Consider the following 27,595-nt stretch of genomic DNA (forward strand, 5'->3'; position numbering starts at 1 on the left):
TAGAAACCTCTTAAAACTTTCAAACCAAACTCTGCCTTATCCCTCCCAATCAATTGTTCTGCCTCTACAAGAGCCCACCACTGGTACGAGTTCAGCCGACCTTCCCTAGACGAGCAAACCATTTTCTAACTCCCACCACTGGTATGAGATCAGCAGACCTTCCCCAGACTAGGAAACATTTCCTAATTCCCACTCTACTGGTATGAGATCAGCAGTCCTTCCCCAAATAGGAAACCATTTCCTAATTCAAATCACCTCTTATCATGCTATTAGGTCATCTTATTCACCAATCAATTGGATGCTTTAATCCAATTTCTTCATCAGGAGGGGGAGGGGGCCAAGTGAGAGTTAACACACATCAAATTCCCGCCACTAACTCATTAATATTAAGGCTATTACTGAAATTTATAGCAAAGGAATAGGAAAATAATAATCCTAACTTGTAAAATTCCAAGAAGGGAAACCAAATAAAATTAGGACTTGGGGGGAGGGGGAACTAACCAACTCTCTCTTGGTTCAAATCTATCATGCTATGAAGGTCATCTTATTCACCAATTAATAGGATGTTTTAATATCCACACCCAATTTCTTTGTAACTTTCAACAAAAAACTTGTGCAGGTCGTTATCCTTCAAAATAAGAAACTATCGAAAAATATTGAGAATAGGTGATATTGAATTTTCTATTAAAATGTTCACCTCTATTAGAAACACCCTAGAACAAACATTGACCATTGGACCTCATTTAATCAACAATGAAATAACCTCTAACAATACCACTCATCAAAAGCTTTTAAACTCCAAACCACTTATTGCCACCGCAAATCATACACTTACTTGAGTTGGATTTTGCAAGCAAGACTAAAGTGAGGGATAAAACAAAAAAGAAAGCACAAAACATAACAAAATTTGAGGTTTGCCATAGTAGAGCTACATCCAAGGTAAAGATCTGATCAAGAAGCTATGCTACATCTATATTGATTTTTCATGAAAGTAAAATTAAAAGCCACAACAAACCAACAACTCCCCCACCACGAAAAAAAAAAAAATACAGTGAGAGAGATAGAAGAAAAACACAATTTTGAAAAGAGAGCCAGATAAAAACTATAAACAAAACCACAAGAACTCATATTACAATGAGATCCACGAAGGCGCATACTAAGAAAATAAATAAAACTCATATCGAAAGAAATTATGGCCTGCGCAACAGAATGTAAAGATGACTGTCGTAACCAAATCCCAGTTTCAATATTAAATAACAGAGATCTCAAATCCAACTAACTAGATCAGTTTATTGATAAGTAACTGTCAGATAAAGAAAATATAAAATTAAATTAGATAGTAACCAAAAGCATACCGCAGCGACCACCTCATAAAGAGGGCATATAATTTTATCAAGGAATGACACACCATTCTCAGTTTTGCAACTGTTGGCTGGCTGTGCAATCTGCTGCCGTAATATTTCATCCAGCTCCCTTACCATCTGTGTATACAATTCATCTTTCAAAAGTAAATAAGTATTCAAGAAGACAACAAAAACCATGCTACAAGTCAAACAAAATGCACATTTAACAAAATGAATTTGACTACAGAAGTCTAAGCATCCAATCAAGAATGCTAAGAATTCTAAATTAAAAGAACCACATATTTTATTATTAACAAGACAAGAAACAATATAATCCATAACAAGATGGCCTACATGATGAAATATGTAGCACAAGCATTCTGGAAGAAATCTAATGTTGGCGGCTTCACCCCAAATGAGAAAATACAAAGAAACAAACAGCAACTTCTTCTCCTTGATAACATCTTCCAAACTGCACAGAAACCAATCAGATTGTCAAAATTGCGTGGCCTGATGACCATCTGGAATGAGCACACAAGTACAATGCTATATACATATATCCCCTTTAAGCACCACAAAGACAATTGCACAAGATAGAAGTTCCTTACACAGTCCATACTGGTTGAATGCTCAAATAGTCACACCACTTAATGTAGTTATCAAGCGACTTCAGAAATACTTTCTGCACAGCAGCCTCATCCAATTTCTGGAGGAAATAACAACATATTTTTTTTTTTTTTAAATCAGCAAATAACAACACATGATCTCAATTGTGCAATGAGACTAGATAATGTGTAATGATCCTAAAAAAGCCTTAATCAATCACTTCACACATCTACCATAAAGCTTCTGGACATTGTCATGTTGATTAAAGGAAACAGAATAACCAATGTTATTGAAAAAATATATGATTCAAAAATCACCATTCATTTGCTAAGAAAGGTAAAACTTACATAAATTTTCAAAATATTCTTCAATTGTTTGAGTTTTATGACCGACCAACATGAATCTACCATTATTTAATAAGATAGTAAAACAAAGCATGGAATGAGAGAAGATGAAAAGGTCAAAAGGAATTTGTAACACTTGTTCAACGTGATTTCCAAAAGCATGCAGTGAAATTATAATCACTAATCCCTTGTCACTGAGATAGTAGAATAATTGGCATACAGATGAAGTTAAGATTTACTGGTGTCATCAACCCAGTTAACTTGGAAGGAAGTAACATTTAAGCACCAAAATAGCAATAAAAAATTCATGAGGGTAAGTTACTTTAACCTTAAGCATCTTTAGAAAATGTATTAAGACATTTTGAAAGAAAAAAATGAGAAAATATATATATATAAAGAACATGTCAGATCTGACGGGATCTCTTGGAATCCTATTAAAAACTTCTTAATCACCAAAATAACAACAAATTACGTATAGGTCGTGGTTATTTTCATAATAGGCACTTTTGAAGTTGTATTATGTCATTTTTACAATAATAAAAAAATAAGTAAAAAAGAGTCATAATCCATCGGCCACGATAGTTTTAAGAATTACATGAATCGTAAAAAGTAAATCAAAACATGAACCAAATGTGAATCATGAAATTCACTGTAGATTCTATTTCAAAATAGATTTACCCATAGATTCACGTTGATTTTTGATAAATCACAAACTAAATAGCAAATCGTAAGATTCTGATAACATAGAGAAAGTACTAGAATAAGTTTTGGTTGTTTTTTTTTTATTTCTTTGAGAATCGTATGTTTGAGATGTTATATCTCAGTTGGGAGTGAGTTTATTCCTCGATGGGAGCGAGTTTCTTACATGTTTCTTACTTGGGAGTGCAGAATCACATTCTTGAGTAAGAAATGTCACCCAACTACGAGTTTCCTGCTACTAAGATGCATGTAACAATATTTTCAAAGTACCTAATACAAGCACAAACATACTCACACATAACACTAAGTATAAAAATGAAGAGAAACAACATTACACAATGGCATAAAATATATAACAGTGGGGTACATAATTAACTACAAATTCTCCATTTTTAATACAAAATGTCCCAACACAAAATGGCCATTACCCATTCTTTATCCCAATTAAAAGAGGGAGCTAGAAAACATAGACTTCACAAATCTAGCATTATCTTGCATTGGCAACCCACGCTTTATCCATTGCATCAAGTAATGCCCCATTTTCAGAGATGTATTTAGTAGTATATATCTATATATTAAATACGAATGTCATGAATTCTCAACAAACATAGGGCATCATAGAAAGGATTACGGACAGTTATATAAAATGGAAATAAAGATTCAAGTAGTACATACAACAAAACATATACTATGAAAAAGGTAATGGTGTCCTCACCACATTAAAATTTGAAAAATCAAAAAAAATAAAAAATAAATAATAAAGGGAGAACAAAGCAAGTTATTTGACAACTCTAATATGGAAATCCAATCATTAGATAGTGCGTGAGGCCCTGACAATTGCAAGATTTCAACACCCTGACACATAAGTAGGAATAAAATCATAAAGTAAATATAGAGGCATACAAAAAACCCAAAATACAGTCAGCAAGTGCATTCTTTAAATAGAATAGCAGCTCCATAGTTCCCAAAATGATTTCCAGCCTCAATAGAATGAAATCAATAACAAAGAGATCTCAATAAAGGCGGAACAAATGTCCAGAGTCTTCCTTCAAGCATCATACTATCAACCATGTTTAACTTACAAATTTAATGGAAAAAGTGATGATCATAACTACACAAATTGAAATTTAATTTAATAATTTAAGAATGGCATCTAAGGCATACCGGTTCAAGCTCATCAGGAATCCCAAGCCGAGTTTGTTGATTTGCAAGGAGGAGAACTATGTGTTCCCGCTGGTTAGAAACATTGTCTTTCTGCCCAAAAAAAAAATTAAATTTGAACTGTGACATCAATAAATTAAAAACAAAATTGTTTTGTCAAAGGCTTGTCAAAATATTGAAGAGTTGTGTAAACAAATAACTAGAACCAGAGGACATGATGCATAAATTTTAGAGATTACTAAAACAAGTTATGTTTGTTGATGCTTCAGCACTTTTTCCTCATCATAAGAGGCAGTTATTGAAGAAAAAGGGGAGGAAGACCAAGGCACCATAAGCCACCAAAAAGATAAGACCAGGGGGGAAAAAAAAAGGAAGCCAACAAAACCCAGTAAACATTATACCAACTGAAGAAATTCCCTCCAGAACATGGTGTAAAAACACCTTATATATCTACCTATACAAGAACAAGCTACAACATTATTATTCTACCCCAAAAAAAAGATTCATCAGCAGTACCACCTCAAACAAATAAGAAAAAGGGCAAATCTGAAATTTCATATGAAACATAAGGATTGAAGTTTCGAAATCATTTTGATTCTTTATTTGTATTTATTATAATTTATTATGTTGCTAGACATATTTATATTATTATAGTATGTTTTAGTACTTACGGGTATTATGGTAAATTCAATAATTGCTAGACACGATTAGTAGTCATAGTCCATGGGTCGTCTTGCGGGTCAAGTAATGTTATTTGAATCATGTTTAGAGTCCTAGTTGGTCCAAAGTATTAGTAACTTTCAAATATTCTTAGCTTCTAAATTTGAGTAAGTCTTTATAGAAATACGAAAGTCTTTAACCTATAAATATATGTGTAATCCCAATGATTCAATAGAAAAGTTGATATTATGAGAATTTGATATTGTGTTTGTGTGTGATTGGCCTAACCCCTGCGAGGGTGAAGCACCTCTTTCTCTCTCTTCTTCTTCTACTTATCTCTCTTCTTCTTTGCGCACATACCCAAGATACTATTCTTGGATTACTACTCACAGTCCACTAAAAGTACACTTTTCAGCCCCAAAACCCTTTTTTTTCTTTTTTTGATCAGCAAATGTTAGTTATTAGATTAGCACCTATGGGAGAAAATCTCCGCAACCTTGGCAAAGCACCTAAGTGCTTGCACTCCCTTAATTCAACCCCTTAAGGGGAATTGAACTCATGATCTCCTTGGGACTAAGCCCTAAGGAAGGCATGGTGGCCAAAACCCTATTTAACCACTTCCAAATCAATCATAATCCCTTCTCTACCAATTAGCCTTCAATTTAACCATTAAATACATAAATTACTGTGACAACCAAACCATTCATGCATCATGTATATTCTACTATTCATGCATTCATGTTATATGTTATGTCCACTAAAAGTACACTTTTCAGCCCCAAAACCCTTTTTTTTCTTTTTTTGATCAGCAAATGTTAGTTATTAGATTAGCACCTATGGGAGAAAATCTCCGCAACCTTGGCAAAGCACCTAAGTGCTTGCACTCCCTTAATTCAACCCCTTAAGGGGAATTGAACTCATGATCTCCTTGGGACTAAGCCCTAAGGAAGGCATGGTGGCCAAAACCCTATTTAACCACTTCCAAATCAATCATAATCCCTTCTCTACCAATTAGCCTTCAATTTAACCATTAAATACATAAATTACTGTGACAACCAAACCATTCATGCATCATGTATATTCTACTATTCATGCATTCATGTTATATGTTATGTGCTTGTGTGACTTAGGCTTGCTAGCAATACGATGAGAATAAGAAGCAGCTTCAAAGTGGCATATGAGCACAAGTTAACCACTCCCGTATCATGAAATTCCATAAAACTCTAAACAAATCATTTGTCACCACCTCCCAACAATCTTGAAAGATAGCCATGGAGAAACCATCCGGACTTGGAGCTTCATCTCTTTCACAATCAAATAGCACTTCTCTAATCTCCAATTCCTCAATAGGTCTTTCTAACCAACTTGCACTTGCCTGATCAATAGATACTCACTCAAGTCCTTCTATCCCCGGTCTAACCAACTCATCCTATGAATACAGCTTAGAATAAAAATCAAAAATCCCCTTGACTATATGATCTTTCCTTTCCTTCACTACCCCGGGGCTAACCTCCAATCTTTTGATAAACTTCTTCCTTTTCCCATCTGCCATCTTGTAAAAAAAAATTGAAATGATATCCCCCTCTTTTAACCACTCCACCTTTGCCTTTTAGGCCAAAAAATCTGCTCCCTAAAAATCAGCTTTTCCAACTTCAATCTTAGCTCATTTCTTTCTCTCCTCATTGACCCATCCATCTCCCCTTGCATTTCCTTTCCATCAATTTCCTCAATCCTATGCTCAACCTAAGATTTTGAAGCCTCCAAGTTCCCAAAAATCTCCATATTCCAGCTCTTCACATCCTCTTTAATCATCTTCAATTTTCTCATGACTTTAAAACCCTCCCACCCATGACATCCAGCATTATGCCACCATACTGCATATGTGATATGTTACATAGGCTCCCGGAGTATTGGAGCCCAAGCAACCTATTGGACAGGTGGCTCATTCTTCCCAACTTTATCGGAAGCTGATATAAGCCCTGCTGCCATCTGTGGTTTAATGGCAGGCAGGAGAGCAACATATCATGTATGCATCAAGCAATGAGTGTAAGGTCCCCATCACCTCTTCCCCATGCCTAATCAAGGTGAAACGGTCTTAACAAGAAGACAACCATCTTGACGACCCATGACCTCAACCTTTAGTCCAAGATCCTCTGATGATCCCAAGTAGTGATGCCTGGATCCTACTCCCGACCCAGGCAATTGAGTGGATGAGTGGGCCAAAGGCCTATCTCAATGTTTGGGAGAGCCAAGGGCTCATCATTAACATTTCAACACATGCAAGCAGGCTGGGGGCCTGACTATAATGCTATTGGGCTGGAAGTGAGTGAGGAATGAAAGACCATGGGCGTACAGGGCCATGTTGTTGTCTGTTGCAAGGCTTTTCATACTTGGACTTGTGTGTGCTCCCACTTAGGCTAAGCATGCAATCGGTGCTACATGATACCTTGTCGGTCTGCCATGCAGACGAGGTATTATTGACACAGCGCTCATAGGGCTCGGCATGTATTAGGTGTGATACGTCTGCGTAGTGCCTTGTTGGTCTACCACACGGGTAGGGCATTAATGATGTGGCACTCGTAGGGATTGCCGCATATGAGGCGTGATACAAGTACCCATAGTCAGCAACGAAAACGTTGGAGGAACTATGACCACATGAAAAGATCAAGGATGACACTCAAGTTCTTGAAATGAATTTGGAAGAGAGAATCTTGGGCAAAAAATTATCTCCTTTAAGGAAGTTGATTGGAATCAACCTCTTAAATATGACAAATACGAGCCCCAGGAATGGTCATCTAATCACTGTTAAATGTTATTGTCACAACTAGGTGACTATTGAGTCATTAAACTTTGTGCTACATGCTGAATCCAATGGCAAAATAATTGCAGAATTTAGAACAACTAAATTTATTAAAAATGAAATGATTGGTGGTTCTCTGTTGTACTCACCAAGTTCATCACTCAAGTATCATGATGACCCATTCCTATTGGAATTTTTTAAAATGTATGTGATGAAGAAAATCTTTCATATTCACCCAAAAAAAGAAAATCTTAAGTCAAATGATTTTAGTGCTCTTGAATATGGAAGATTATTTGAAGTGACAAGTTGTGATTGTGCTCATGTCAAGAGGTGATTCAAATATGTTTTGCAGCTTCTCTGCTAGCTCTTACACATCCAGATTTTGGAATGCGTCAAAAGGTGAAACCATGAATTGGTCGAAAACTGAAATTTAAACCAAACCTCAAATACCAAAGCAAAACTTGAGGACGTGTTTTTCCACAACCAGGTGAGTATGATGCAATTGGTAATCAAAAATTAGTTAGTGATGAGGATAGATTTTTACTTGAATAAACAGAGCATATTTTGGTAATCAGTCAATTGAGAAGTCAGAAAGTAGTGTGCTGTACCACCTTTTTGGTACCTTTCATAGTAATTAATATGGTTAACCAAGTAGTAGACTATTGACTATGTGCCTCGTAATTTAATATACTTAATGTTGAAGCTATCTTGTGAATATAATAACATTAAGTGACAACTAAGATGTAATGTCCCATATGAGAAATGCCCCATCCCCCCAATTTTTCCTCCCCCACACTCCCCCCAATGATGTAGAAAACAAATACCGACCAATCAACTCTCTTCAAACTCCTCTTTCTTCTTTCAAAATTGTTTGACATCTCATTAGAGGTGCAATTGGGGGCGATGAAATGGGGGGATGTAGCAAAATTCATCCTATATAGAAATATAAATATGAGAAAAATTCTGGAAAAGACACTTCTTGGCTTGTAAAATTATTCAATACTTGGAGACCTCACCACCATACAATCTTGGTTTACAGCACTTGCACGTTGATTCATTTCCCAGCAGCCTCTCTGCAATGTTTTTCACTTCAGCAAAAATTCACTTCAATCTCCTTAATGAACTCATCAAGTCTCTGACACTTTGAGTAACCCTATCCCTATTAAGCTTCTCTTAAACTGCCTAACCCAAACACACATGTTGGGAGAGCACAACTCATATAGGCCAACGAATTTCTCCCACTAAGAAACTCTTAAGACAATTAGGACCATAAGCTCCCGATAACTGCTACTCACTACAATCAAAATTCTTCCATCTAATAGCCAATGAGAGTTCCCCCACTAGTGACCTATGAAGCATGGGTACTCAAAAAATATTGTTGTATGAGTACCAGGTACTTACTCGGCACGGGTACACGTACTGGTACAACTGCATGCATACTGGGCATGTGAAATACCTTGGGTACAAGACGGGTACATCTCAGCGGGTTGGGTGCTTTTATGGGTACTTTGGGGCATAAATGTAAATTTTTTAAAAAAGGATACTAGAATAATTATATTGTGCCTATTTTATAAATTCTAAAAATATAAGGTATTTTTACAATTATCAAAAATATAAAAATACTTAATTCTTTTTTTGACAGTTACAAAAATACTCTAATTATTTTTTACATTTGATCTTTTAATTGTCATAGATCCTATTTAAATATAGCAAGCCCCACAGTTTTAACATAAATAATTACACTAATCTCCCTTTTAGTAAAGTTAAATGCACCGAAACTAATGCAATGTTGTAAAGACACACGAATAAACAAGAAAAAAAATATGCATTTCAATGTAAGAGATGACACCATTTTTCTGTCCATTTGGCTAACAAATTGTAGATGAAAAGGAGGCTAAGAGTTATATAAATTAACAAATCAAGGTAACTTGATGTCATTATGTCGAAACGGTGGGGCTTCTTGTATTTTTTCCAAACCTCAAGGAGGTCAATGTAATTTACCCTTTAATTATTGTATATCATGTACTAGTAAAAATTATCAAAAAAACATTTGTAGACGAACCAACTCGTGCATGTACCCTACTTTTTTTTGGTTTTGACATATTAGCATACCTATAATGTACCTGCACCTGCACAAGCACCCATGCTTCCTAGCTAGTGACTCAAGTTCATTGGCAACCTTAATAGCCACCACCTTTGGATATGAACTTCTAGATCTAGTAAAAAACTAAATTCAAACCACATAACTACGAAAAATACATTCATAAGAAAATTAAAGCCATCAAAAACGCAAACGATATTTTTCAAAAAAAAGTTAAGTATAATATATGAATGTACACTCAAGGTTTGTTAAGGAAGTACCTTTTTGATTTTTTGGCTAAAATATGAGCTGAAAAATTGAAGTGATTGGGAAGGATTTTTTGGCTTTTTACAGAAAGACGTGCAAAAAAGTAAAGAGAATAGAAAGGAATAACTTTTATAGTGGTTGTTTGACCTTTTTAGTGACTTTTAGCATTTTAGCCTCTTCCAAAGCACCCCCACAAGCTTTGATGTGGAAAATATTATAATAAACAAGAAGCACTCAAGGACTATAAAGCATGGACACACACACGAGACACGAGGATTTCAAAAAAAATTGGAACACGGCAAATTAATATTATTTTATTATACATATTTGCTATATAGACTAATATTATGTTACCAAAAAATCAAAATTAATAAAAACTAGCGTTAATTCAATATATATATAAAGACCACTACATTTGAACGAATCAATAGATTATCCATATTTGAACACATGTCCCCTGTGTGTCCCTTGCAAAAAAAAAATAATAATAATAATAATAAAAATTAAAGGGACACTCCATTTGGCAAGTCCCCGGCGTGTCCCCTTCAAAAAAAAAATAATAAAATTAAAGGGACATGCCATTTGGCATGTCCCATACATGTCCCCATGTCCGACACCGCTACAACGCCTATTTTGAAGTGTATGTGCTTCATAGCTCAAGGATATCTAGATAAAAGGTCACATTCATTTTTCATAATTTTTTCCCTTATATTTGAATAAGGATTTCAAATTTTCAAAGATGTTCAAAGGTTACAAAATATATTTTCTATCAAGTACTTTTTCCTGGTATCAGATAACATAAGTTAATAGAGACCTACCATGCTAGATGATGGATTAGTCTCTCAAGCATACCAACTCTATACCATCAAAGCATATATTTTAGACCTTTAACAAAAATGGGAATTAGAAGCGGCAATCAAAATATAAGGTAAGGGAACTTTCAAAGATTTACATTAATTTAAACATTAGATAAAGCCTACACATATACCTAATATGTCAGAAAATAGAATAGTCTTCAAGATTACCCCTAGACAATCCAACCGATTATTAGTTACGATAGTATTGAGGATCTATTGACCCTTCCAATTTTAGATGAAACAACTTTAACTAAAACTAAGTACCAGATCCTCACCCAACTAATCAATAATATTATATTAGAATTTCTACAACAATCTTAAGAGCAAAAAAGTTGCAACTATGTTCTTCCTTTAAATTTCTTTCCCTTCAGAACTTCCCAACAAGAGCCATATAGCACCTGCTTTCACATAAAACCAAACAACTCGTAAACATTTCATATAAAATCCAGTTGCTAGCTCGCTTCCATTCAGCTCAAATATACTTTGGTATTTCACTTTCCCAAACAGGCAACAATAAGCCTTTGTAACCCTTTAAGATGATAAACAAATTAAGAAAACATTCTTAATTCAGTTTGCAAGGAAGATGTTCACGTTGACTCATGGAATTATCACCATCCAACCTTTTAACCTCCCCTCCCTTCAGCCATCATTGTCATTCCATAACAATCAGCTCATTAAAAACTTTCACTTTAGTATGTGTGGATGAGGGGTGTGGTTAGAGGTAGTCGGTCGTTGACCTCAGGGAAAATGGCGGGCACTTCAATGTCCTAAGATCACCAGAGGTGGAGAGAAGGAAGCCAAGGCAAGCTTGGAGAGGGAGAGGTTGGCAGTGATGGACCTTGAACATTAGTGTTTAAGTGTGTATTCAAGTGTGAGTATGAGTGTCCAAGTGTAAGACTTGTGTGTTGTGAATCTGTATGAGTTATGGAGTTGTGTTGTGGTGAAATGAGTTTTGCCTGGTGCATATATGATACGCTGGCCCCGTTTGGTAGAGCTGTGGGAAAGTGATTATAACTTATAACCTGACAGCTTATAGCTTATAGCTGTGAACATAAGCTGATTTTTGACTTATAAATTAAGCTTCTCCTCTCCCACTCAAAGAATAAGTTGATTTTTGACTTACAAAAAGCTATAAGTTGTGTTGTTAAGCTGAACCAAACACATCAAAATAGCTTAAATTAAGCTAAAAGTTGAAATAAGCTGGAAATAAGCCCTACCAAACAGGGCCACTATATAGGCCCCCGGAGTATTGGAGCCCTAGCAACTTATTGGACAGGTGGCTCGTTCTCCCCAACTCTGCCAGAAGTGATATAAGCCCTACTGCCGTCTGTGGTTTGATGGCAAGCGAGAGAGCAACATATCATATATGCATCAGGTGGTGTGAGTGTAAGGTCGTTGTTGCCTCTTCTCCAAGCTTGGTCAAGATGGAATTGTCTTAGAAAGAAGACTAACCATCTTGACAATCCCGTGACCTCAGCTGCCAGTCCAATATACTCTGATGATCCCGAGCGGTGATACTTAAGTCATGCTCCCAACCTAGGCAACCAAGTAGGTGAATGGGTCAGGGGCCCATCTCAATGTCTAGGAGAGAGCATGGGCTTTGTGGGAGCCATGGCGTTGCCTGTTGTAGGGCTCTTCATACTTGGGTTTGTGTGTATGCTCCCACGCAGGCTAAGCATATAGTCTTGGTTTTGCATGATGAATTGGAGGTCTACCATGCAGGCGGGTATTGGTGACATGGCGCCCGTAGGGCTTGCCATGTATCAGACATGTGATATGCCCGAGCGGTGCCTTATCGGTCAGCTACACAGGAGGGGCTTTGGTGGTATGGCACCCATAGGGCTTGCCACGTATTAGGCTTGATACAAGTACCCACAGTATGCTAGACAATCATTACCCCAAAGATCAAAATCATGATCCTCGGAAAAGAGCACATAACTGTTTGCTAATTCTTTCAAGTCCTTTTTTTATTTTTTGGCCAGCAATAGAATTTTATTAGAGAAAAGGGCACAGAAATACAAAGGATTACAAGGAAGACAAAAATCCCACAAATGACGACGTCAAAAATAAGCCGATCACAATTATGAGAGGCACTAACTACACCCTGAAAATTGTTTATGTATGAAAACTTTCATACAATGGATACGAAGAAAAACTTAAAAAGCAAAAATTTTAAGGCGGAAGAGAAGGCATTTTGCAATTTCCCAAAAACAAAACAAGCAAAGGCATACATAAGACATCTTTAGAGGATGCTTAACCACTACAGAACATTTCACAGTCAAAGGGGAAAAAGAAAAAAGAAAAAAAGGCTAGACAGAAAGGCCAGCCTTTGGAAATTAGCAAGCCATTTCAGATTTTGAAATTTCAATAACCCAGATACCAGATAAAAAATTTGAGTGTCCGAAAATTTCAACATAAAACCAGATAACAAAACAATTTCAAATACCAAACAAGTATGAAATACGAACCTGAAATCCAAAAACATACTGCAGGAAATCAAGCATATCAGCACTCCTTGTAGCAGGTACAGGAAAATTCCCCGGCAATTTGGGTAGGCCTCTAAAGTACTTTAAGGCTGAAACTGAAGCTCGGACCTGAAGATAAATTCCAATGGAAAGGATTACCACTAACAATAAAACAAGAATTTGAAATGAGAAGAACAAAATCAACTCACCTCAGGCAAAGACACAACAGCATTTGTTATAGTAGGGGCATCCAATGGAATAATGTTATAAGCAATTAGATCTTCTGTCATAGCTGCATCTGATTCCATTACCCGTTTCAGCTAAATAAGAAGAAGAAGAATATATTAGTATTTAGTAGTTCTATTTCATACCATAAAAGTTAATATTTTCATTACCTAGGTTCAATTATTAAAAAGGATAGAGGTTGAAGATGATGTGATCTATAAAATCAAAGTAGGTTGGCTCAAGTTGAAAAGTGCATCTGACATACTACGTGATAGTCTAGTACCAACAAAATTGAAATGAAAACTTTATAGAACTAAGAAATTACATGTTCATAAAATAAGAGTAGTTGAGATAAGCTTGTTTAGATGAATGTGCGGTAAGACTAGGAAATACAAAACTAGAAATGGTAGGAGTAGCATCAGTTGAAGATAAGTTGAGAAAGAAGTTGGTTTGGTCATGCGCGACAAAAACTTGAAGATGCAGAGTAAGGAAAAGTGATATGATCACTATAAATGAAAATATTAAAGCGAAGGGAAAACCTAAACTCATGCGAGATATAGTAAGAAAATATATGAGTTTATTTAATTTAATTGAACATATAGCCATTAGCATAAAAGAATGGTGAAAAAGGATTCATATGGCCAAACCCACTTGATTGGGATTCAAGTGTTAGTTTGATTTGGTATTATAAAACATTTGTTTCACTATCCGCACAATATAATATTTTAACCTACATAAGGTCGTATCAACAACACCAACACCAACACCATGACGTGAACTTTAACTAAAAACATGCTCAAAGGTTCATGCCTCACAACTTTCATTTCAGTGTAGGATTCATTATTTTTATTGAGCTTGAACGGTTTATAATCTCTTGAGTTCAAAAAAACAGGGGGAAAATGAAAGCTTCAATTTGATTACCAAATAATGTTGTCAGTGTGTGGATAACTGCTTAATTTAAGCAAATAATTCTAGTAGAGTACAATATATATATATATATATGAGAATTAGAGATCATACCTCTTCAGAAATTAATCTTTCTGCATCTTCGGGAGAAACCTCCTTAGTCAGCTCTTCCAGTACTGTCCCTAAAACTTTTAGAGTTGCAAAAACTCTTTTCCTTTTCACAGTTTTACGCTCCAATCTAATTGGACAAAACATTAGACGTCAACTAAGCAAAATTACCAATCCTGGAGTGCACAAAATCCTATCCACACAAGTGATATGAAAATTTTATAAAGTTTACTTCTCAAGAATCCAAAAAATGTGTCCGAATCTCCCGTTCAATTTTTGTGTACAATTAGAACATCTCTATTTATTCCCCCCCCCCCCCCCCCCTTTTTCATAAATTATAAGAACTTAAGAAAAAAGATAAAAAAAAAAAAATGTTCTATGAGAAATAAGCATAGCAGAACAAACAAGCCTACTGTTTTGCAGCACAAGGCTAGAAAATAGAGGATCACTTGCTTACAAATGTCCTAGGACAAGACAACATAAAATTGTATGTACAAGTGCACCACAATGAAGTAACACCTATGACACAACTCCTATCTCCAAATTGCCTTTCAAGACGAAGTAGCACTTTCCAAAAGGTGCCCCCTCTACCCCAAGGCATACAGAACTAACTTCCTTCAAGGCTTAAAATTTCATATGAATGGATTGGGGGGGGGGGCAAGATGGAGCAAGCAATACAATAATGCAACCGGCAAGATCAATTGATGACAGGTCCAGCCTTCACATAGATGCTATTGATTCATTTTCCTTTTATCCCTCAATAACAAATGCATATCCTATTAAGTTAAATCTTGCAGAGGAAAATCGTATACTCAATTTTATCGCCATCTTTGCAAAGTAATACCCTAAAACCTCTGAACAAGTCCCTCATTGAGAAATATCTTTAGCACAATTTATTGTACACTAGAAATACAAATATACGAGATGAGCAATAGGCGATTTATTTTTGCGTTTTCCTATGAATATGGCTTTATAGAATAAGTTGCTTCAGCAGGTGGAAATGGACTGGGTGGCTCTGGATCTTGACTTTAAATGTTCTTGATTGTCTAAGGGCTTTGGATTTAATGTACTTTGGAGATGTGTATGTTGTGTTTTGCTTTGGATTCTATTTTTTGGTTTGGGTTTTTTGGTTGGAAAGGAACGCAGGGATTTTTTGAAGGCAAGTGTGAAGATTTTGGAAGGATATGAGACAAAATTGTTAGTTTGTCTTCTTTTTGGGCTTTGGTTTCCCCATCATTTAACAGTATTCCTAGGTTTCTAGTTTCGAGAGATTGGCATGCTATATGTGACATGCATTTTTTTTTTTTTTTTTTTTTGTACTTCTTATCCTCCCTTTGCTTTTAATAAATTTTCTACTTCATCAAAATAATGGCCCAAAAATACAAAAATAAAAACAAAAACCAAAATACTTAGGTAGTGTTTGGTAACATTCCCAGATTCATGTTTTCTCTTTTTATTGACAACGAACAAATTTTATCAATAAATAAATACCAAACCAAACTAAGTCTTGTATCCCAAATTGGGGCCAGCCACATGAATCTTTTTCTCGATTCCGCTCTGTCAATGACTATATATGCTCAATTAAATTAAGTAAATTCATATCATTTTTAACTACCACATCCCATGTCATCAATTTAGGTCTTCCCCCTCTTAACATTATTATTTATGGTGATCATATCACCTTTCTAACCGTTGCACCTACAAGTCATCAATGTACATGACCAATCCATCTTAACTTGTTCTTTCTCAACTTATCTTCAATTGATGCTACTCCTACCATTTTACGAATATATTCATTTCAAATTTTGAAATGTTACTAATAAATAAAGAGGGGGGGGGGGGGAGGAGGGGAAGAAAATACAAAAAGAAGCAAATAAAAAAAAACTACATATCACACACCACCTTCTAAATCCTTAGTAATCAAGAAGAAAGAAACCCCTTAAAAGGGGAAGAAACTGAAACCCAAAAGAAAGATACATGACAAATCCTATCCCATATCCCATCCCCTCTAAGTCCTCAAATTTGTCTTCAAAAAAGCGAGCATTCATTTCCAACCAAGTCTCCCAAAATATCGCAAAAGTGACAATCCTAAAGAACTTGAACTTTCTCATACGTACCGGGACCCTTATAATCAATCAAAACCATATGTAACCAGAGGGAGGAGCCCCCACTCCACATCCACCAAATGAAACAATTTACACCATAATGATAAAACTACAAGACAACATAAAAAAAGATAGTTAATACTTTCTTCATTCCTTCTACATGATACAACATTGTGGAAGCAAAGATTTTGAAACAACTCATTGGTACTAATCTTGTTATGAGTGAAGGAACAAAAAAAAACCCTTACTTTTACAGCACACAAGTATTCTGAATAACTTAAAGAGTGGAAAGAAAAGAGGAACATTAGGATTATTAATTATCTCATGGAAAAATTATTTGCAAGAGCACACTCTCGAGGAATGAAAGGACCACACACAATGATCCAAACAAACCCATCTCGAAGAAACGTCATGAACAATAGCTAGCAAAAATGTCAATTCACTAGACTCCCTATCATTTAGATATCTAAAAACATTTAGTCCCAAGAAATGTGGGCTTAATGGGAACAAGAAATAGAAGCAAGCAACAAAGGCATTATGACACAAGCAATACAAACACGGAAACAAATGATAAAAAAAAATTTAAAAAAAAAAAAAAACCTCCTATCCAAGCATCCTTACAAAAATGAATGTACTCCCCATTCTCATCCATAAAACAAATGAACTGTGAAAAATGATCGAGTCCCACAGAAGTGCACTTCCATGGAGATCTGGAATTTCCTGTAACCACCTCATGTGAATCCCAACCATTGGATCCCATACTTGATCTTAGTCACCACATGCCATAAAGCATTACTCTCAATAAAGAATCACCTAAACCATTCACCTAACAATGCCTTTTTTTTAGTAATAACATTTTCAATGGAAAGACACCTTTTTGCATTTTAGAAGCAACATCGTACCCCTTTTGCCCTCGTCAACTCCCTCATCAATTTTTGTAATTCAATTAGCATATTCACTAGAATCTTAAACAAGTATAAACTAAATAAATTGAAACAATGGCCCAAACTCATTGAACCAAAGTATACCTATCTGCCCTAAAAATCAAATCCCTCTTCCAACCCTCCAACCTTTTTTGAATTTTTGCATGACCAAACTCCAAGAATCAACACTCCTAGGATTAACTCTTAAAGGTAACCTAAAAACTTGGTTGGCAAAAACTCCACGGGAACTAACAAACTAACAACCCTATTTGACGTATCCATCGGAAAAATAATAGCCACAATGGCACCTTCATTCTTGTTCACCCTGTCCAAAAACCACCTCAGAAATGTTCAATATGAACAACAAATTAACCATTCTATCTCTTCACCTGAAGAGAAAAGGGTGGTGTTATTTGCAAACTATAAGTGAGATACAAAATATTACCCCTCCCAACTAAAAAGACATCCACCAATCCTAAGGCCTTAGCTCTATCAAACATTCTCGCCAAAACATCCACCACTATACTGAGTAATGGAGATAAAGGGTGCACTTATCTAAGTGCCCTAGTCCAATAGGCCTTGAATTGAAAGTAAAGCATGCCTTCCCATTAACAACAACAAATAAATTACAAATAGACAAACAACCATGACTCCACTTTATCAATTTATCCCCAAAACCTTTTTTCGTACACGCATATGTTTCGAACATATATACAAACAAAAACAAGAAAGCATTCTTGGTGAGTTCCCGAAGGGGTGGGTAACGGTAAAGATGGTAGCCAACAGGTCGAGGGTTGGCCAAAGGTGGTGGTGGCCGAGCTCAAATGCAGTGGTTGGTGAGTGGAGGTGGTGAGGAGGGAAGGCGAAATGAAAACTTGTTTCAAAAACAAGTGAAACACCTATTTGATTCCCAAACATTGAAATTTTTGAAATTTGTGTCCAATTTTTAGAGAATAAAATAGTTCCCAAATTTTTGTTTCAAGTTTTAAATTATTTTAAAACAAACACAAAAAAGTAACCAAACAAGAAAAGCCCTTCTCCACAATCCCTAATTACCATATTCTCCTCCTTCAATTCTCCAACTAAAAGCTAAGTAAACCAACACAATATATTGCATGATCTACAGAAATAGGAACCCAATAGGAGAAATGCCAAGTATTGAATGGGAAGTCTTCCTTTAGAGGATATAAAAACATATTTATCAAAATCCATATTGACTAAAATGAATTTTTCCAAGATTCAAAAGCAATGAACCAATTAAGATGATAGAAGCAAATAATTATACCTAGCCTAACCATTATACAATACTTAGTGGTTGTTTGGCATGTGCTAATTTAGGTCACAATCATCTTATTTAAGTCACTTCACCTCTCTACCACATCATTTCAAACCCAACCCATTCAAAAAGTATACTAATCTAGCACTTCCTAAACAACCCCTTAATTAGTGTCTCCACTCTTCTATGTGAGAGCTTCAGCATTCCCCTCATAATAATCCAAGCTTTAGTATTTTCATATAAATGAGAAGAAACTCAATGGAAAGCACGAAAAACCATAGTGGTGCTATAAACATGGCTTAGGTTTCCATTATGATTCCAAAATGATCACAAAATTCTATTTTCCACCAGTCCCGTTGAGCCTCTAAAAATAACAAATTATCCATGAAGGAAAAGAAAACCTACCTTTTGCATCAAATATTTTCTGTTTATACAAGCCCCTTTGGCGTCAAATCTCTAATAGCAATTATCAAAAGAGAAGTATTGTTGAAAAATTGATTAAAAGTTTATATTTTTTAACTTTCAAAAAAATTGAAGTACAAACAAATTTAAATTAATTATCTACAATAGTTTCATTGAATATCTGGCAAAAGAGATCATGGATGCAAAATCCTTTTGTAAGCATTTAGCCACTATGGTCACCATATGTTATATACAAAATATTGTCCTAACTCAAAAAGCTCCATGTATAACATAATTACATCATTGGAGTGGGGGAAAGGAAGGGGGGAAAAGAGCAACAAACATAATTTCTAGAAATGTGCCATAAATAATATTATAGAAGTGCAAATTGAAACATAAATGCTAAAAAAGAACAAACACAAGAAAGTGAACCCACCTATTTATATGATGTTTTGCAAGTTGCCCTCAAAGAAGGAAAACATAATAAAATAGCCTAAACAAGACAAGTTAACTTAATAAATTATCCTTCCACATGTCTTCCATAGTTAATACGCCTTACTAGTTACCATCCAAAGTAAGAATTATTCATAGGCTGGAAGCACCAAACGTGTATTCAACAGGACGCAGACAGCTAAAGAAAAGATAAGGAATCAAAATGTGAATACTTGAAAAGAAAAGAAAACTATAGAGCTTCAAAAGAAAGAGAGAGAACACACACAACAAACATAAGAAAGGATGATAAAAGAGGAAACTATAAAAACACATTGGAATGGAAATGGCTAATTTAAAATACAGATAAACATTATAAAGATTTTCATGTTCAGAAACATACTCTCCAAGGTTGCCACTGAAAGCACCCGACTCCCTCAACTGCATTTCCTCTTCCCGTAACTTGTCTACATTATGCTTCTCCCTATAATGCTTATAAAACTCTTGTAAGCGAGCAATGTCCTGGCTTCTGTCTATGGTTCCACCCTCTCTCTTTGCAAGCTTTTGCTGGAAGATTTGTCGTGAATACATCCAAACTATGTTATATACAAACAGATATCTCGAAGAAAAGTAGAATCGCAATTCACATCAATAAAGCCAAAGGAGTAGTTTACATTAATTATAAAAGTAAATATTAACATAACAAAATTTAAGTGCATTAGACATCTGAAATGATTAAAGTCCAAACTACAATATTCAAAAAAAATAGTGCCACACTACAAGACTCTCATACCACGTGCTAAATGTCAATGCATACCAAAAATGAGAAAAATCTGAAGTCCCCAAACCGAAATTCACATATTTGCACCAGCACCTTTGTAAACAAATGACTCAGGCACCAATTGTCGATGTTTGTAAGAGTGTTATAGATCACATATCTTGTAAGACATACACAGAAATGCACATGCCAGTATGCTGCTCTCGTTTGTTGTCACGTGATGCAAATATTAAGAGCACAAGACATATTCAATCATCTCAGTAAGTTAAGAGTTACCTTTATAACAGACATCAAACCAGTCTTGAACTGTAAAACACCCCTTCCCTCGCTATTAGGATCCAAATTTTGAGACAAGGAATAAGCATGCTCACATACTGCAGTGAAGCAACAAAAGGGTAACAAATTCAGATAAGCTGAAACGCTTCCATCAAATACAGCAAAGATATTGAAGAATAAATGCCCCAACAAGTAGCATAGACATAATGCAGTTCATATGGCCACTCAATGTTTCAGCTTTGGATTTTAAATTATGTCTTCTTTGACAGTTACTGCTTGCGTCAACTAGATCACTATATCAGGTACCAATTGACATAATCACAATAGAAACAAATTCTGCTCGACTGAAATGAACGTGGTCTTATATTTTGTCCAACATTCACAAAATGCCTTATTAAACATAACTTCTATTAACGATTATAAGCGTAAGTAGCCAACACTTGATGTTAACATATAACTTTCCATTTGACTTCAAGAATTCATACCACATATAAAGTAGACAAGACTTAACAGAAATCCACAGTATTGTATTTTAGTTCATTCTTGGTGTCTTGAGCACTTCTAGATCAGTTGAAGCAAACAAAAAAAGGTCGGGGATTAGGGGAGGCAGGTGGAGGTCAGCATGCCTTCCAGGGGTGAGAGGACAACCAAAATAGATTTAGCTTGGCAATTTGGAAAATTCCTTGGACAAAGGGAGATGTCAATGATTAAAGATGGGGTTTGATATTTATAGGCGGCAACAAATGAGTAGTGACCAACAAAGCCCTATCAGGTCAGGGTAGAGAGGGTGAGGAGTGAACAATGGGAATTGGCATGAACTATTAGTCGAGCAATCTTGGTGCAACAAAAATTGTTTGGTTAAACAAGATATTTACTTATTTTAAAAAGAAAAGGCATGTTCACTTTGGATGCCTTTCAGAAACCCAAAAGAATGCCTATTGTGCCAAATACCACACGAGTATTTTTTGGTCTAACGGAATTCGGAGTTAGTTGTTTCCTGTTGGCTACTTTCATTCATGTTTTCTTATGTTTTAAGAGCGAATGGATTGTAATTTTGGTCCACGAGTTGTAATACCAATCAAATTATGTTTATACGTAATCAATGTTAGGTTTAGAATATCCAATTAATCAAAATACTTACCATCCAATTTATGAGTCAATTTTTGTCCTAACAAAATTAGAAGAAAAATCCATATGTTCTAATTGCAAGGGAAAGGAATGTAAGGATAGGGATGAAGGTAGGTGTGATGATTATGACACCAAAAGTAGCAATGTTGGGGTTCTTTTCCTTTGGTGGGGGGAGATGAGGGGATGGTGCATGTTGACAGGATGGGTAGCATTGAGTAGTCGCAATTTGGAAGAGTAGTGAAGACAAAGAAACCTGTTAGTGCTTTTCTTGTTTTCATGTTAGAGTTCAAGAAGCAATATAAGAAGTGAAGACGGTAAAGAGATGTAGAAAATGATACCTGAAACTGAAAAAGCTCCTTTTGTGAAGTTGATGAAGCATTTGTAGTTCGGTGTGGATTTTTTCTTTTCTTTTCTTTTTTCTTTTGGTATTAGGGCTACAGAGCATAGGCACTCGAAAATGGGTGTCGTGTCTATGCCCATGACCACCTTTGTGCGTGTCCAACACAAATCGAACACCAAAATGTCGCAAACACACATCTCCATGTGTTGGACATGCCACGCCGTGTGTCAATTTTTAATTATTATTTCTTTGCAGGACACATTGGAGACACACCTCAGAACACCTTTGTAGGTTTTTTAATAAATGTATAAAGCTGATTTGGGGTCAAAGAAAGAAACTATGTAGTTGTTTGGGATATGTTATATAAGTGCACTTTTTGACTTTTTGGTTAAAAAAATAGAGAAAAAAAAAAGATGCATGTTTAGGATAACTTTTTAACTTTTTACGAAAAGATGTGTAATAAAATATTGTAGTAAAATTAAAATGACCATTTATCCTTTTGACTTTTTGACTTTTTGGGTAGTTGAATTCAAAGGGCAAAATAATAATTTTACCCTAGTGGCTTCCCTCACAAACTACCCTTGAATAGTATAGACTTTTTAGTTTTTTTAGTAACTTTTTGACTTTTTGATTTTTCTAATTTATCCCAAACAAGGCCTATATGAAAACAAAGCGGGGAAAAGTTAAAAATAAAAAATAAAAATGAAATACAACCGCATATACATTGGGGGTGTTTGGCAAAGGCTATTTTTTGGCTTTTTGGACCAAAATTCACAAAAAGACAAAATAAGCTAAAATAACCAATAAGACAAAATGCCACATCAAACCCATAATCATTTCATTTTTTCTCTCACAGACATCACATCCAGCTACAAAAAAATCCAACTATCTTCCCAAACACAAAAATTTTAACCTACTAAAATAGACACAAATTAAAATAGCCTACTAAAATAGCAACTTCCCAAACACCTACATTGATTCCTCTTATAAGTCCATTTCCTAAATTTATATCATATGCATAGTAAATAACAAGGGTAAATTATATTAAACCCCCTTAAACTATGACCTATTTGTACTTTGCCCCTTGAACTTCAAAACTCAACAATTAACCCCTTTAAAGTATTATCTTGTTACACTTAACACTTTCCGTTAGAATTTTGTTAGGGATTTAAACGAAATGAGATAATGTGTGAAGCACATGAACAATTACTGATTTTTTAGAACAATAATACTCGTTATTGATATTTTTATGATGATAATATTCTTATCTGATGATATCATTTGTACTTCAGAGTCGCAAAATGCTAACAAGATCACCAAATAAGGGCATTATTGCTCTAAAAATTCAATAAATGTGTCATGTACTTAATACATTATCTGATTTTATGTTAATTCCTAACAAAAGGGCTAGCTGTAATAAGATAATATTTTGAAGGGATTAACTATTGAGTTTTGATATTCAGGGGGTAAAATGCAAGTGGGTCATAGTTGAAGGGTGTTTACCGTAATTTACCCTAAATTAAATATATAAACAATATTTTTTTTGCCATATCTCTACCATGCATGTATCCTATATTTTTCAAAATCGTTGTCCCATGTCCATATTTGTGTTCATGTCACATGCTTCTTAATGGGTCTATTGTTTTTTTTTTTTAGCTGTTTTATTTCCCTTTCTGTTTGTTTGGTTGTATATGGGTTGTGTGATCCCTCAGCACTTTCTCAATACAATTTTCTTCGTTGTTAATCAAAAAATAATAATGTTGCTTGAGTTCTCAAATTTAATTCTAAGAGTCTGGCAGCCGAATTACCACCAACTGAAATGTTCAACATAATATAGATCTTATGCCAGAGGCAATACCTCCAAATGCACCAGCTTACTACATGAATCCCATGGAGCATGAAATGCTCAAAGACAAAGAAGATGAGTTGTTGTGACAAGGTTTATTTGTGAAACCCTCAGCCCTTGTGCACTACCTACTTTTTTAACTCCTAAAAATGATGGATCCAGTAGAGCTATAAACAAGATTACAATCAAAATATCGTTTCTCTATCTCTTGCCAACACATATCACAATCAGTCACTAGATCCACGATCTTTTCAAGCACTATTTTAGACAATAAACTTCAACAGAACAAAAGGAAAAAACAAGTCCGAAAACTAGCAATACTACTTAATTGTCCACAAAGTTAATAAATAAAGAAATAATCCAGGAAAGGACATACAAATTCTAGAGACATTTGGATCATCATCTTGAATTTCATCTGCAGCTCTTAAAATTGCATCTATGTCCCTGTTTTTAGCAAGAGACGATGGAACATTTCCAGCAATGCCACTAACAGGTCGCCCATATGCATCAGTCCCTGTCCTTTCCCTCCTTAGTGCAGCACGTACCAACCGCTCCCATAATTCCTCTACCCGAGACATCTCTTATATGAAAAAGAAAACAAGATTTAAGCATGAAGTACGACACAGTTTATCTGAGCATCAGGATCAGAATAATGGGAGTGAGTGAGTATATCACAAACAACTAAAATGAAGCAAGTGTAAATCAGGAGAGGGAAAAAAAAAATTGATAGAGAAACGGAACACTAGAACCATTTGTTCTTCGATGGATGAAAAGACAAAATGACAAAAGCATTTTGATCTGAGATAACTAACTTTTTTTCTTTTTTGGGATGTGATACACTATAGCTCACAAAACAATAATTTCCACTCGAAAACATAATCAAGTACCAAAAATTGAAAGTATTAGTGGTTAGAAGTGTTTGATTACATGCTAATTAAACTATGAATTTAATCAATCAGGGCTATAGTCTTAAATCTGAGAGATCAAACTTTAACACTGAATACTAAATATGCTCAATAAAAGGTAATTTCGAATTGAAATTTTTAACCTTAATTAAGAAAGAGTATTGCTATTCATGTCCAAAAATTAGACTGACTTTCTAAACCCAATGCTGTGGCACTCTATTAACAAAATAAAGTCAACTCTCTCTCTCTCTCTCTCATCAACCAATCATCTTGTTTACACATCATTGGATATAGAAAATAGGCTTGTATATTATTTTCCATTAAGAAATTAGTTTTTAAGATTTTAACTTCATAAGTTCAATAACTATCAATATTTTTTCAGCACTAATTGAACATTATAGTACTTGTGCTCTCTCTCTCTCTCTCTCTGACGGGTTTTCTGGAGACAGAATCTTGAAACAGAATTGAGGTAGCTTTTAAGTTTGATATCTTTCAGTTGATATCCTCAGTTTTCTTGGTAACCAAACAAATCTGTATGTATCCAAACATGGGCAACCTACTTTAACAATATTTCCATAGATTGCAAACTGTTTATCAAAATTGAGTAGCCAAAACAAATCACAAAGCACACCCCATATATTAGTGCATCCAATAATTCAGCAAAACACACATATATAGATATAGATATAGATATATATGAAATTTACTTGGACTAGCAAGGAAGGACAGGAAGAGAGCAGAGTAGTGAAGTAAAAGAATAAAAGTAGGAAAAAGATGATAACATACACATGTTCAATATCAGTTAGTGTCCTACTGAAGAATAATGGAATGGTTAACAGAATTCAGCTCTAAAATGATGATCTTCAGACTGAACAATGGTAAGTTGGGCTTACCGGATGGAAGATCTGGCCAGAAGAGAGGTTTTCACAGCGACGATGGTGAGTTGGTTACAGATCAACAGCACGTATTGTATACACAGACAGACATATCAATGAGTGTATTGTGTAATAAACCCTAACAAGGGAAATGTATCATGTTGTTGTATATGGTTGTCGTGGTCGTGGTCGTGGGTATCGTCGTGGTGGTGGTGGTGGTGGTGGTGGTCGTCGTGGTGGGTACTAGGGTTAAAGAAAAAGGGCGGTGTTGAATCTGGAATGAGAGAGAGAGAGAGAGAGAGAGAGAGGGCTTTGAAATGGAAAGAGAGAAAACTGGGCACAAATCTAGCGATATATGGGATTCGACGCGACTTGAAAAAAAAAAAAATGCTGGGACCCGTTTTACCGGGTATAGCCGGTACCAGACGCAGAGATGCAGCTAAACTACCCCTCTCTCTCTCTCTCTCTCTACTCTCTCCCCATCCTTCTGTGACGCGGAGAAGAAACTTTTCTCACTCTTCAACCCGCGATTTTTATCCCGTGTTAAATGGACTTGGCGTAGGTCGGTAACAGTTCCCGTGTTAAATGGACGTGGTCTTGATGTGAGTTGTAAATATCTAATTAATTTTTATTTTTTTATGAATAATCTACCCAACGAACTTTATAATATAAATAATTTTAATTATTAAAATAAATTCATAATACACCCTTACAAATTTACAATACGGTGGGCATAGCACAAACCCGAGTTTGTGTTAAACACCATCTACTATCATATAATTATTATTAATTTTATGTATTAAGTTGTATTTGATAATTTGATTCAACATTTAAAATTGAATATATTAAAAAAATTATTAAGTTGATTTAATAATTATAATTAATATAATTTAAAATTTTAAGTAATTATTAAAACATAAGTTAAAATTTTTTAAAAAAAATTATAAGTGATAGAAAATCTATTTGAGGGTCGTTTGGGAATAATGAATTTTCATTTAAATATTAATACAAAAATTTAATATATTCTCTCTATTCTTTTGCATATTTATTTTTAAAAAAAAAACAAAAAATCACTAAAAAATTAATTCTCAAAATTTGTAAATAAAAAATTAATTCTCAAAATTTGTAAATAAGTATTTTATATGTTTGCGAATAATTTTTTACTCTTTAAAATTAACTCCATATATTATATTATTTTATTTTTTTATGTTCAAACATTATTCATAAAACTTGCTCACTGAGGGTTGTCTGTATTTGATAAAACTGAAAGTTCAGTACTAAAATTAAATGATGATTTTTTTAGCGGAAGTTTCGTATAATAAAAATTTAATTGTTGAATTAAAACAATTTGTTTAATATGTACAATATCAAATTTGTAACTTATTATTTTTAAATTATATATTGTGATGGTGAGTTGGTGGTAGTGGAGGCAGCGGTGGTGTTAACTATAAGCCAATGGTAATGATAGTGAAAGTATATGAATAGTGGTTGTAGTGATGGTGAAAAGTTAATGTTGTAAAAAATGGTGGCTACAGTGGTATAATGATGTCGTTCAAAAAAAAAACAGTGGTATAATGATGCCGTTCAAAAAAAAAACAGTGGTATAATGATATTGGTTATTGTGCTAATGAAATAATTGTGGTGGTTATGGCAACAATGACAATAATTGTGAATATAAAAAGTTGTAGTAGTTGTGATAATAATGGCAATGGCGACTATGATGGTGGTGTGGTGATAATAGTGAAATAATGGTGGTGTTTATGACAATAATGACAATGGTAATGAAAATGG

General features: G+C 34.8%; 1 protein-coding gene across 2 annotated transcripts in view; it reads right to left on the minus strand.

The window, feature by feature from the left end:
* Positions 1–26,151, minus strand: part of LOC145788667 (callose synthase 9-like) — a 99,783-nt gene extending 73,632 nt beyond the window's left edge. For both annotated transcript variants that reach the window (XR_014350936.1, XM_082906252.1), the window contains exons 1-11: positions 25,823–26,151; positions 24,401–24,604; positions 20,711–20,808; positions 20,060–20,223; positions 14,528–14,651; positions 13,492–13,602; positions 13,286–13,411; positions 4,157–4,246; positions 1,952–2,049; positions 1,698–1,815; positions 1,356–1,481 (exon numbers count right to left, since the gene is read on the minus strand). Coding sequence is in view for 1 of the 2 variants with exons in the window: in XM_082906252.1 (XP_082762378.1) it covers positions 1,356–1,481; positions 1,698–1,815; positions 1,952–2,049; positions 4,157–4,246; positions 13,286–13,411; positions 13,492–13,602; positions 14,528–14,651; positions 20,060–20,223; positions 20,711–20,808; positions 24,401–24,602 (1,257 nt within the window). In the remaining variant the exon portion in view is untranslated. The remainder of the gene's footprint in view (positions 1–1,355; positions 1,482–1,697; positions 1,816–1,951; positions 2,050–4,156; positions 4,247–13,285; positions 13,412–13,491; positions 13,603–14,527; positions 14,652–20,059; positions 20,224–20,710; positions 20,809–24,400; positions 24,605–25,822) is intronic.
* Positions 26,152–27,595: the final 1,444 nt, after the last annotated feature.

Source organism: Camellia sinensis, chromosome 14, assembly GCF_055761805.1.
Source record: "Camellia sinensis isolate YWXY chromosome 14, ASM5576180v1, whole genome shotgun sequence".
Taxonomy (NCBI): Eukaryota; Viridiplantae; Streptophyta; class Magnoliopsida; order Ericales; family Theaceae; genus Camellia; species Camellia sinensis.